The 12,451-nt window shown below is 37.6% G+C and overlaps 1 protein-coding gene across 1 annotated transcript in view; it reads right to left on the bottom strand.

Moving 5' to 3' along the window:
• Positions 1-687: 687 nt before the first annotated feature.
• Positions 688-12,451, bottom strand: part of angpt2b (angiopoietin 2b) — a 34,613-nt gene continuing 22,849 nt past the window's right edge. The window contains exons 7-10 of the mRNA XM_028461372.1: positions 9,663-9,764; positions 7,463-7,629; positions 2,312-2,442; positions 688-1,187 (exon numbers count right to left, since the gene is read on the bottom strand). Coding sequence (XP_028317173.1) covers positions 1,027-1,187; positions 2,312-2,442; positions 7,463-7,629; positions 9,663-9,764 — 561 coding nt within the window. The 3' untranslated portion in view covers positions 688-1,026. The remainder of the gene's footprint in view (positions 1,188-2,311; positions 2,443-7,462; positions 7,630-9,662; positions 9,765-12,451) is intronic.

Genomic DNA, 12,451 nt, shown 5'->3' with positions numbered 1-12,451 from the left:
TTATACATGAGAAGTTTATGCACGGGAACCGTGGCAAGACTTATTTCCAAAAATAAATGTCGGTGATGATAGTAACTATTAACTTTTACTTTGAAAACCATTGAACTGGGCTACTTTTTAACTTGTACTTGACTGTTTTATGTATGACTTCTACTTGTACTTGAGTTCAATTTTTAGTCAAGTAACAGTACTTCTACTTGAGTAGGATATATCAGTACCCTTTACGCCTCTGGCTGTTTCTAACACAAACTCACGCACGTTCACAAAATAACCAAATCAAAATTACAATTTCTGCTGACATATTTAATTTGCAAGTCTTAGAAATTTATGGCACCAAATATTTGTTCTTTAGCAGATGAAGCAAACGTGTGTGTGTCTTTCCCAGGCCTACACCAGTGCCTTCTGCTCAGTGTTAGTCAAGGTAAAACCCATTTGTTTTTCTAATGGGTGCCGCAGGGGTCTGCTATTGGATGATTCATTGAATCAATGGTGCAAGACAGCCCTTTCTCTGACTTCAATGTATGCAGCTCATTGATGAAAATGTGGATACCAGTGCTTAGCTTGTGGAGGTATACTTACAGAAGTCTTACATACACGTATTTAAAGTGTTTTAACAAAGTCAATAATGCAGTTCGGGGCACAAAACTAAACGTCCATGAAACAACTGAGTTAAAGAGAGATGGCTGTTATTTACTTTAAGCAGCACATTGAAAAACACAAAAGGAAAGTACTTGAACTGTTTTTTTTTTTGTTTTGTTTTTTACATGGGTTTGTTGAATAAACATGGCTTTAACTAAGATACAGTACATACACTGAGTATTAAATAACAAATATTTAAAAAAAAGCCCGGATATCTCATCACATAATATTGATAAAACTTGTTTTGTCAATTTCTTAATCAGAGAATCAGAAAAACTCTTAATGTCTTTGGTCGAGAATCCTCATATTATCGCTGGCGATTACTGAAGAATCTCTTCGGGATATCCCAAACACTAAAAACTTCAAAATTCTTTAAGGTTCTTTCCATCAGAAGTCAGTGGGGCGCACCATCATGGCTGTCAGGGACGCTTGCAGATTTGGACCTTTCCAGTAGTACCACTTGATCCCGTTGTAGCGAACCACACTGGATGAGGCAGGGTAGTACATGCCGTTCAGATTAGAGGGACCACAGGCATCAAACCACCACCCTGTCGAAGAAGTGTGCCAGAGAGATCAAGGGATATGAGTTAATCGTGGTCAAAGTGGTTATGGTCAAGTCAAACCTGTTCTCCTTCATAGCAACACTGGGTTGAGTGCAATAGTAGAGGGATGTGTGCAATAATGGAGGGTTAAGTGTGATTGTAGAGGGATATGTGCAATAGTGAGTAGACTGTAATGGTGAGTAGTATCTGATTCGTGATTTTTTTTTTTTTTTTTGTATATATATATATATATATATATATATGAGATGAATTAATATTGTGTGTGGCATTATGAACATTTGATATTTGTGTATGGTTTACGATCTTATTTTGTATATAGCCCCAAGTAACCCCATTTGGGACAACAGATGGAAATTAGCCACTGGCTACAATCTGGTGTGTTTACATTCCTGTGTTTACAGACCCTTTCCAAAAAAATAGAATATCATGGAAAAGTTGTTTAGTTTCCATAATTCCATTCAAAAAGTTAAACTTTCATAGATTATAGATTCAGGGCCCACAATTTAAACTATTTCAAGTATTTATTTGTTTATTTTTACAGATTTTGGGCTTCCAGCTCATAAAACCCACGAAAACAGGATTTCAAAAAATTAGAATGCTGTGAAAAAAATCACCTTTCAGTTTTTGCAGAAAAACAAGAGAAGGACTGGACTGTTGGCTAGTGGTCCAAGGTCCTCTTTTCTGATGAAAGTAAAGTGTCTTTCATTCGGGAATCAAGGTCCAAGGGTTTGGAGGAAGACGGGTGAGGAACAGAACATTTCACCCCAAATCATGACTGACTGGACTATTTCACACTGGACCTCAAGCAGCTTGGGTTCTGTTCCTCACCCAAATCCATAATCAATGAAAGTTTAACTTTTTGAATGGAATTATTGAAATTAAACAACTTTTCCGTGATATTCTAATTTTTTGGAAAGGGTCTGTATGTCCATTAACATGCACTGTCCCAATCAAATAAATAAGTAAATAAAGTCAGCACAAATAAATCGCAGTTTGGCGCGAATTAGAAGAGGATGGAAAGACGTATCGAACAAGATGGGATTCAAGGAGAGGAAGATTGATCGTGTGTGTGTAGAATGAGTAGCACCGGGATCCTTTACTTTCTTTACCTCCAGATGCGAGCTGGGCGCACTTGCAGGTGCAGCGGTCATTGTCCCTGTCCTTGGTACTGAACTGACTGCCCGTGACTGAGAGGCTGCTTGTCCGTCCAGCTGTGCCACTGAAGCCCTCAGCATGAAGGCTGGAAAAGATTGTTTGAAAAAAGGATCATCATTTAATAAGTTGCAAAAAGTTCTCAGTCAAAACTGCCTCAATGAAACTTCATGAAGTATTTATTTTTTCTAAAATGTAACTAAGGTAACTTATGTTTTGTCAAACAAGGTAAATGGTTAAACAGAGTACAATGGAATATTAATGTCAAGAGTAGAGGTGAAAGTAATGGATTACAAGTACTCACGTTACTTTTATAAGTACTTTATAAGTTCTAATTTTAAGTATTTCTAAATCAGTAATTTTACTTGTACATTGTACACTGAGTACATTTTAAAAGAAGTAAAGTCATTTGTTACATTTCTACACCCAACGGTTACTGGGTGTAGAAATGTTTTTGTTTTTGTTTTAAAATGATCAACGGACATTGTGAAACTACAAAAAAATGAAATGACTAGACAACAATCAAATGAATCACATCATAACCGACCAACCACATTAAACGCAAGATTGTTTAAAAAAGAATTGTACATTTTGACAAAAAAACTTGGTCCTCTTCTGATCAAGAGGTTGGGGGTTCGATCCCAGTCTATACCAGTCTATGCGTCTAAGTGTCCATGGGCAAGACGCTGAACCCAAAGTTGCTCCCAGTGGTTGACCAGCACCTTGCATGGCAGCTCAGTCCCATCGGTGTGTGTATGAGCTGATATTGTGAAGCACTTTGAGACTACTTCAGTGTATGGATAAAGAGTTATATAAATAAAGTCAATTTACCATTTTATCATTTATTACTAATCTGGGCCTGGTGTCAGGATGCCAGTGGTTCATTTTGCAATTTGTGTAGCTTATGGTTGTTTTGCTGCACTCTTGTTGGTGGCGATTTGCAAAAACCTATTTATCTATAATTCATATGTGGTTATTTGATACAGTTATGATTTTGCACATTTACACGAGTCTTTGGCAACTTTGTAGTTTGGGCTGGTTTTTATTGGAATGGGCGGGTTCTAAGATGTGATTGGGCTGGAAACTGTCAATCTGATCTGGCAACAATGATTAAGAGGTCGTCAAAATCCCAACCAACAATTCTAAGTTGTTGGGGAAAAAAATGCAGCAGAATGCAGGACCACCCCAATATTCAAACAAGCGTTACGCCGCTGCAGTAGATACAATGTATACTATTTTTAAGAGGAGCATAGCTATATTCCTCAGGTTACTTGTTTAAATCCTCTTCAGGTTTAGTTGACTGGAATCTTTTTACGAATTGAGTAGACTGAAACAAAATAAAACCAATTTTCACGATAGATGAAGACTTTATATATTGTAAAAACTCTAGAAACAAACAATTATACATTTTTTTTTTTTTTTTTTTTTTTTTACATTTTTAATTATCTTCATTATTTATGTATTTGAAATTTACCAGATTTGGCTAAATGTGGTCAATTTGGAAAACAATCGTTACATATTAGCAGACAAACATGAATGAACACTTTGCACAAGCTTGGAAATCCTTTTGGATAACTGGAATGTTGTTCATGCAATAAGTTCAAGTCCTGTTGACTTAACCTCCCCTTTGACCTGTGTTCAATTAGTTAGCGCCACACGTTTCCCTGAGTTATGTGACCCCACCACCCCCGAACACCGCCCTCCCCATCTCTCCTGCAGCCCACGGCAGGCTGAATGTAATCACTAAATAGTATCTATTAAAGTACATGTGAATAAAAGTGGTGGTTAGAAATGACAGAGCCAGGGACGACAAGATGATGGAATACCAAAATGAAAAGATTCTGCCCTTAAGTTTGTATGTTAAACTATTGACTATGTAATTCAAAGTTATCTAATTAGACAGAACAGAAACCGCAAGCTATTCTACATTATATTGGAATGATCAACTCTCTTCCAAAAAATGTAATCGGCTAAAATGTTCTGTTTTGTTACTCCAGTTGTTTACTTAACACTATGGGACCCCAAGCTTACTATTTTGTACTTGACGAGCATCAAGCATCAATGATAAATTAACTTTCTTGGCCTTTAAAGAGAACAGGGTCTGTCAATGCTATGATTAATGGCTTTAAGTGAAGCCCCTGATGATACTCCTCTGTTGCTGACTGGATGCAACAGAGGAAGAGAACTGTTCTAGCTGACAAGCTGTCCAACATCGTTGATCCAGAATAGACATCACAATCAAATAGTGTTGTGCTCAAGACCACATTATTCGAGACCAAGACTTGCCCGAGAACAGAATTCACCGAAACCAAGACAAGACCGGTACTTTTTGGAGTAGAGACCAAGTCGAGACCAATACTGAGACAACCCAAGGCCGAGGCCATGAAGATCTAAAAAACCATGACAAGGTTGAACAATTAAAGAACATTCTTCCTTTTTTTTAGTTTCTTTAAAATACATGACAGACAAAAAAAAAGGTAAAGCATGAATCGAAGATATTTATTGTTTCACCAAGTTCTTCTTTCTTACATAGGAGCTTTAATTCCTCTAATTCAGAAAAAAAGTAAATTCCTCCTAAACTGACCTTACAAACGCTTAATTCCAGAGGTGTGGACTTGAGTCACATGACTTGTACTCGAGTCAGCCTTCAGTCATGAATTTAATGACTTTAGACTCGAGTTGACAAAATGTAAAGAGACTTGCGACTCAACTAGGACTTAAACATCAGTGACTTGTGATTTCACTTGGACTTGGAAGGACTTGTTACTTTCCCCCAAAGCCCAAACACGTTGCTATAAACCGTTCTGTGTGTGTTTGTGTCTCCGTATGAGGAGTGGGTATGTACTGTGTATGTGGTGGGTGGTGTGTGATTGATGTCCAATCAAATAAGGCACACATGGTTTTTATGACAGCATTCAACCACTCAAATTGCAGGTAAAGAAGAACCATCAGTCAAAGCGTTGGCAAAATGATACCTAAAATAATTTAGTTTGAGTCCAAAAATGATGAGATAATCAATAAAAATCTAGTTGTTCTATACAAAACATGCACTTCAAGGATAATGAATGGAAGAGCAACAACTTCTATCTTTGTCATTTAAAGCTGCACAAAGAACGGTAAGTTCTGTATGTAAGCTAAAAATATAAACAAAACTTTTCAAATCAGTTTTATAGGTAATCAAAATATTAAGAATGTGTGCACCATTTTAGCTTGTTATTAGATTAGCTTTCCTGGCCACGGACACATTATATTGCGTTCTCTTCAGCACGCCAGATTCAATTTACAAAAACTGCAACTTTACTTTGCAGCATACAGCAGTTGTTCTGTTTAATTATGCCTTGTTTGGGTCGTTTTTGTAATTTTATTTATTCACAACTAAGCTGAGCAAACACAGAAGACACTAAATCACGAAAAGAAACATCATTATTGAAGCAGCAGTTGAGTATTAATTTCTGTGCGGTGTGAGGTAAAATGCTGTTTTATCAAGGGACTCTGGTGTTCCCCCGAACTGCATGCACAGACTATAATATCCAATATACCAAGTTTATCATTGTACCAGTTGTTAGAGCTACTATCTTTACCAGGGAGCAAATATTTCATCATGGTTGTTGTTTTTCTGGGTTTTATTTACCGGTTTTTAGTTCCTATCTCCTTCAACAGTTCTCATGTGGTCTTGTATTTTGTCGTCCACAATAAAAGGCTCGTTGTGTGTTTTTCCCGAAAGTCGTGAATACATCTCGTTCTCCCCGTCTAATCAGAATCCTTCCCCAATCCCCAGACCTAAAGTGCAATTGAAGAAGGCCAAATAAACCTGTTTTCCATGTAAACATGAAGCAGAACACTTTAATTCTTAATAATTATTCCGAATTAAAAAAAAAACATTATGTAACCGTGACCATTATCACACAGTAAAGTTGAATAATAGCAAAAATTAGTGCTGGTTTTGACCGTTCTTGACAAAAAACATCCCGAGTTCGGGCACTTCGAGACCGAGACAAGACCAAGACATTTAAAATCTGGTTTCAAGACCAGTACTACAACACTACAATAGAAACTCTCAAACTCCTTCAGTGTAAATTCCAGTAACTTGTTAAAAGCACCATGATCCCAGATGTAGCAAACTACAGAGGTGACTCCATTCACTCAGGTGCTTCACCTCACAGAGTATAGCCTGCAGCCATAGTGTGAAACAGTTTTATTGTGCTATTTATGAGAAACAAACTCAGGCGAATACAATTTTGCTGCACTATTAGGGATCTTGGAAGAATACGCCCACACGTGACTATGATTTGCCATCTAAAGAAGCCGCAGACTTCATAAAGTTTCCCGAAGCAGCGCCGCGTTTGTGTGAATTTATGTGAAATCGAACCTGAAGTATTTTGGTTCCTGTCTTATTCATGGCTGTTTGAGGGCAAGCGCAGCTTCATCGCACCCACACGTAATCTTATTAGTGATTGCAAGGATTCTGGCGGGGGGGGGGGGGGGTTATGCCTGGCAGGAGCAGGTATTGGAGAGCGTTTCTGTAATACTTCAGTGAACGTGGCTCCCTTAGTGAAAAATCAGGGGGCAGCAGTTGCGGCAGTGAGGGGGAAAAAAGAAAAAATGAGGCAGACCAAAGTGGCTACTTGTCCTCCACTTAACTCATCATTTTGAATGACATTTCTTAAAAACCATCCAAGTGGTGCCCTCACTTCAGCGCCTGAGGATAAGAAAGGTTTTGAAGACTGGAGAATGGAAAGGCATTTAAACTGTTGGTAATGGTTTCCAATCTGTGAGTATTCCACCTAGAAGGAAGTCATTGATAAAAGTGGTGGTGCTGCTATGCAATTACACCTTCTATCAATAGCCGGCGCTTCGTAAAACACTTAGACTGAGAAATGAAATAAAGCACTCATTATCCTATTCATGTCACATTTTTGACTGAAATGGGGGGGAAAAAAAAAAAAAAAGTATTAAAGGCTACACTTTTGTGCATAATGAGTGTTTTACTGAGTGTGCCGTCATCTGCTCTCATTATCCACTTACTCAGCACTTGATCAATTACAATATGAAAAGCAGGATTCAGTTCTGGAAATTGCTACACTCTCAGTATGGGGAACTTTGAATACCTGTAGTTGCGATCCTCTCCGTCGATGTAAAAACGATCATAATGCGAGAATGCTTCATTCCCCGCTCCGTCTTTAAGCTGGATATGAAGACTGTATTCCTGAGAGTTGGTCAACTTATGGATGATATCATTCCCCAGCCAATGTTCCCCAGCTGGCTCTCCAAAGCCCTGGATTAGACAGGAAGAGCCAAAACATTTGACCACAGAACATTTCTAACAAGGGGGAATCATTTTACCACAGACCTGCCAAATACTTTCAGAGGTAATATGAAAATGGACCTTAATTTAAGAAGTTACATTTATCATATTGATGGGCTAAGGCAGTTTGTTGAGACACTTTAATTTACTGCCATACCATTGCTCCATCTGGGGCTGCAACACAAAGATAAAAACTGACTTTAAAGTAGATCAAAAACTGACTTTAAAAGTAGACAGAGATATTAGCTCTCTGTTCAACCCAGGCAATAAAAACAGCAGTCCTTGGTAAAGTTTAGGCTACAGAAATCCATATTCAAAATAAAGATTTGCAGAAAAATAATCATGTATATCAGCGGAAGCTGTTTTAGGCATTAGAAACCTTTCGGTAAAATCCATGGAAAATGATTTACAGCTAATGGAGAAAATCATATGTTTACACAAGTACAGATGCAATGCAGTTTTTGCTGATAGTTTGATATTATCTAATCCAGGAAACATGGAGATACTTCTTAATAGCTGGTATATTCTGACATGTGTGCACAGTGGACTGTAAAACGTATACTTGGCAGTTATAGTCAAAAATTATTTACACATCACTTATATTTAAGGTAATATATTCTTAAACTTCATATTTTAAGTTTAAAGTTTAAAAACTATAGGTTTCTAAAATGTGTGCATTATGTTGTGTTACATTGTGCTGGTAAGATGACCATTTTAGCTTTTTTTTAATGAAATTTGAAGTGAAAATCTTCCTAAAGCAGGCGACATATTCGAGTTTAGCCATAGTAGGTAGCTTTTCAAACAAAATTATGTTTCATTTGATGAAAATATAGAATAAATTATCTATATCAACTTGAAAAATATCTCTTTCATCACTTTAAGCATTGACAACCATACAAAATGATCATTTTTTTGATGTTATAATTTCTTTATGGAAAAAATAACTACTTCATACACACACGGCATTTATATAATATTCCATTGTGTGTTATTTCCTGTTATCTATTGTAAAAATATAATCTATTAAACTTTGTCTTTTCATTGTGCCATCATGAATAATATTTATGTACTTGGATCAGCACCTTACTTTGAAAAGTTAAGTCAATTTGACTTGAATCTTGCAGTTACAAACATGCAATAATATTTACTGTTATTATGACTTTTCATGAAAAGTCTTAGTCAGTGGTCAAAGACATATTTTAGTTTGAAAGTTATCTGCCATATTCAGGCCTATGAGCTCTCACATCTCAACTGCTGCTGAATGTTAATCATGTCAATACAATATTATTTCTTTTCATTTTTACATCTTGCTCTTTTTGTCTCGCAGTCACATGGCACGCAACACATTTTATTTACAAACTGCATCATTGCAATTGTTTTGCTGGCTAGGGAAGAGACACATTGGTATATTGTTCTATCACAAACCTGGAAATGCTCCACTTGATTATTCTTTGAGGAATTTAGGAGTCAAATGATTTTGCAGGAGGATTATTTGTGTGTCTTGCACAAACAAAAGCTTTGTTTTTTTTATCCTGAAAAACTGCCTTGAAATATTTATACCTGCATGCTCCCGCAAAAACATCCTTCATTGCTTATTTTTATTACACCCAGTTTGTTTTTCCGAAGCCGTGCATTCAAAAATGTTGCTTTCATAAACTATAACAGGAAATCTATCACATCCTCTGGAGGGGTTCAATCAGTCGCGTTACGAGATCCATTCAGATACATGAACCCTGCCTTCATCCAATAATGTGTGTGTGTGGTTGTGTGGGAGTGTGACAGGGAGCAGGAGCAGGTGCAATAACATGGGAGGTGGTAGAAAACTCCAGGGCAGCCAAGTACAACAACCTCTGGTCACCTGAGATCACAGGCTAGCTGCTCTCCCACGCCTCCCAGGCCAAACCATCCGTGGACGGTTATAGAAACCTCCTGTCCATTGAAGGCATACAGATCCATGACATCTAATCGTGGTCCCCTCCAATGTCGGTATTCATAGAACCTACCGTTTTGTAGTCCCTCCACCCACGCTGAAAGTCCACTGAGCCGTTCCTTCGATGTTGCAGCAGCGTCCAGCCGCCACCTCTGGTCCTCATATCACAGAACACCTGTTAGCAGAAGACAAGTGGGACAAACTTTAACTCCTCCAAATGCATATTAAGTATTTTGTTAGTGAGAGTGTGCCGTATATGGACAAATTGATGTCAAAGTTAAAGGATGTATAATGCATTGTAAAACTGGAGCACTCAGAAAGTACAAACCTCCACCAAGCAGAAAATCTCTTCTTTGGTAGTTATCTAGATCAGGGTTTCTCAAATGGGGGCACGTAATAGCACTACAGGGGGTACTTGAGAGCAAGAGAGTGGAAAATTAACAAATAAAGTGTTAAACTTGGTCCCACCCCAGGTGTGATATGACCAGAAATAATAGGACTAAATCTATTCAGGAGCCACTAAATTGGGACCCCATTTGGGGTTGCCTGAAATTTCTGAAAAATGAAAAAATATTTTTAAAAATTTAAAAATTATAATTATTTTTTAAATCAAAACACACAATCTTAAGCAACTGTGTTTCTATACTAGACTAACTACAATGCAGAAAAAATGCAGTAAAAAAAAAAAAAATCAATATCTGAGCTCAAACAAGATGAACGAATTCTAAAAAAAATGGCCTTGGGCTCGCCAGACATTCTGCACTAAATACTGTTTCTTTCCACTTATTTACAAAATTACATTATTCAAAATGTGTGTGTTATCACTCGTTCATTCCATCATTTTTCTTTATAATTGTTTTAAAATGATTTTCTAAGCTAACTATTTTAGTCAAAGGGGGTACACTGATCTAAATTATGGTACCATAATCATTCACACTTTAGCGGCTTGGAAGAAATGTCTAATCTGCATTAAACTTGGTATAGTCATTTATGAAGCACTAAGTCAATTTTCGACTCACGCCCTGTCCAGGGTGTACTCCTACCTAGTGCCCAACAAGAGCTGGTGATAGGCACCAACAGACCCCTGCGACCCAAGAAAAAGCAGCAAGCGGGTCAGAAAATGGATGGATATGTAAAATATCATAAAGATCAATCAATTACATGCCTGTCATTGGCCGATCTCATTGGATCTTGGAAGCTAAGCAAGGTCTGGTGTGGTTAGTAGTTGGATGGTAGACCACTGAGAATTCCAGGTGCCACAATTTTAGCTGATCCAGATCTCATTAATGGAATCTTCGATGGTCTATCTTTGGTTAAAATTTTGTCCATCAATTAAGGACTTTTGACATAATCCTGCTAACAGACAAACGCTAAACGCTGTTGAAAATCTTACCTCTTTGGCGGAGTTGTTCTGTTACACTCAATGGAGTCTTTACCAAGAATTTTTTTTTTTTGCAATTCTGTGATCATGAGAAGCCAACAGTAGCCGTACCATTACAGAAACTTACAAAACTTTTAGCCGAGAGTTCATGAAGTCAACATGAATAACTTTTCTTGGGCAAGGCACCAATGACACAAGTTAGCAACTTGCCTTGCAACTTCGTCACTGTGTTCATATATAAATGTAACACTGTACAGAACTTTTGATGGTCAAAGACTTCATGTTTATTCCAAGGCCATTTCAATATGAGAAGTTCATATTCCAGGGGTTTTTGCCACAAAGTTTGGATTGAAGTTAACCAGTCTGTGGTTCACAAGAAGCATGTCGTATTCCGTATTCCAGGGTTAGTCGGCCCAGTTCTATCAGTTTCATGGTAAACGTTACCAGCTATATAATGCAGGGCTGTGCAAGCATGCTTACGGTATATGGATATTCTACTTTTCTTCTACACTCTATAATAAGTCACTGCTGTCCTTCGAAGGAAACCATTACAGCAACAACATTAATCACTTAATGGCTTGTATTTTCATCCAAATCCTTTCTTTTTATACAAGGGAAGCAGGTTATTGGTTTAGAGTAATAAACATTTCGAATAAAGATTTGTCCTGAAATTGCCTCCTACTGCTGGGAAAGCTGTTGGTTTTTGAGCCGCTTCAAGCATTCACGACTGTTGTTGGTATACAGCACAAAGGGACTGGACTGGAGGGTTGTTCACTGCAGTCAAACAGCGATAAACCTCAGAAATCATTATGATTTCGCTTGTTTTAAATCACTGAACAAGGTCAAAATGCTCCCTTAAGGATAATCACTGCAACTCTGGGTTTTCTGCGTCCAAGTAATTACAAAACATTGATCAAAAATGTTTCAAAAGCTTTGAAAACAAAACCAAAAACAACATCATTGTTGGTCATAACACAGGAATTTAGGGGAAATTTGCTTTTACGTCAAGATTAGTATGTAAGTGAAGAAAAAATAGGGATTGGCTTGAAACCATCAATAATTCACACTATCTGGGTGATTCACTGGAAAATAGTTAAGACTGACGTCTCCCAATATGTCATGAAGAAATAAAACACACTGTTTTTTTAAGGATGCCTTGGATGCCTGGGGAATATGGGGGAACCCTACATTTCAGGGTGTTACACCATGACGTGACCCAGGTGGGAAGGAAAAACTAACATCTCAGCATGTTCTCTTATCCCTGGAATCCCAGGATGAGGAGAAAGCTGCTGCGTTTTTGGTTACACAGTGTTTCCTTTCTGACTTGGCTGCATATTTTGCCATTTGAGGACATGTTTGGAAGAACTCGTATGATTGAATCAATGCTTGCTCATCTGGTGACAGATTTGGAAATTTGGACGTGTCATGGACCAAGTTTTATATTGTTTAAGGAGTTTGACTGGATTGGTGCTTGACAGGAT

Source organism: Gouania willdenowi, chromosome 11, assembly GCF_900634775.1.
Source record: "Gouania willdenowi chromosome 11, fGouWil2.1, whole genome shotgun sequence".
NCBI classification, from domain to species: Eukaryota; Metazoa; Chordata; class Actinopteri; order Blenniiformes; family Gobiesocidae; genus Gouania; species Gouania willdenowi.
Note: the sequence above shows the minus strand (reverse complement) of the source record. Positions and strands in the feature narration are given on the sequence as shown.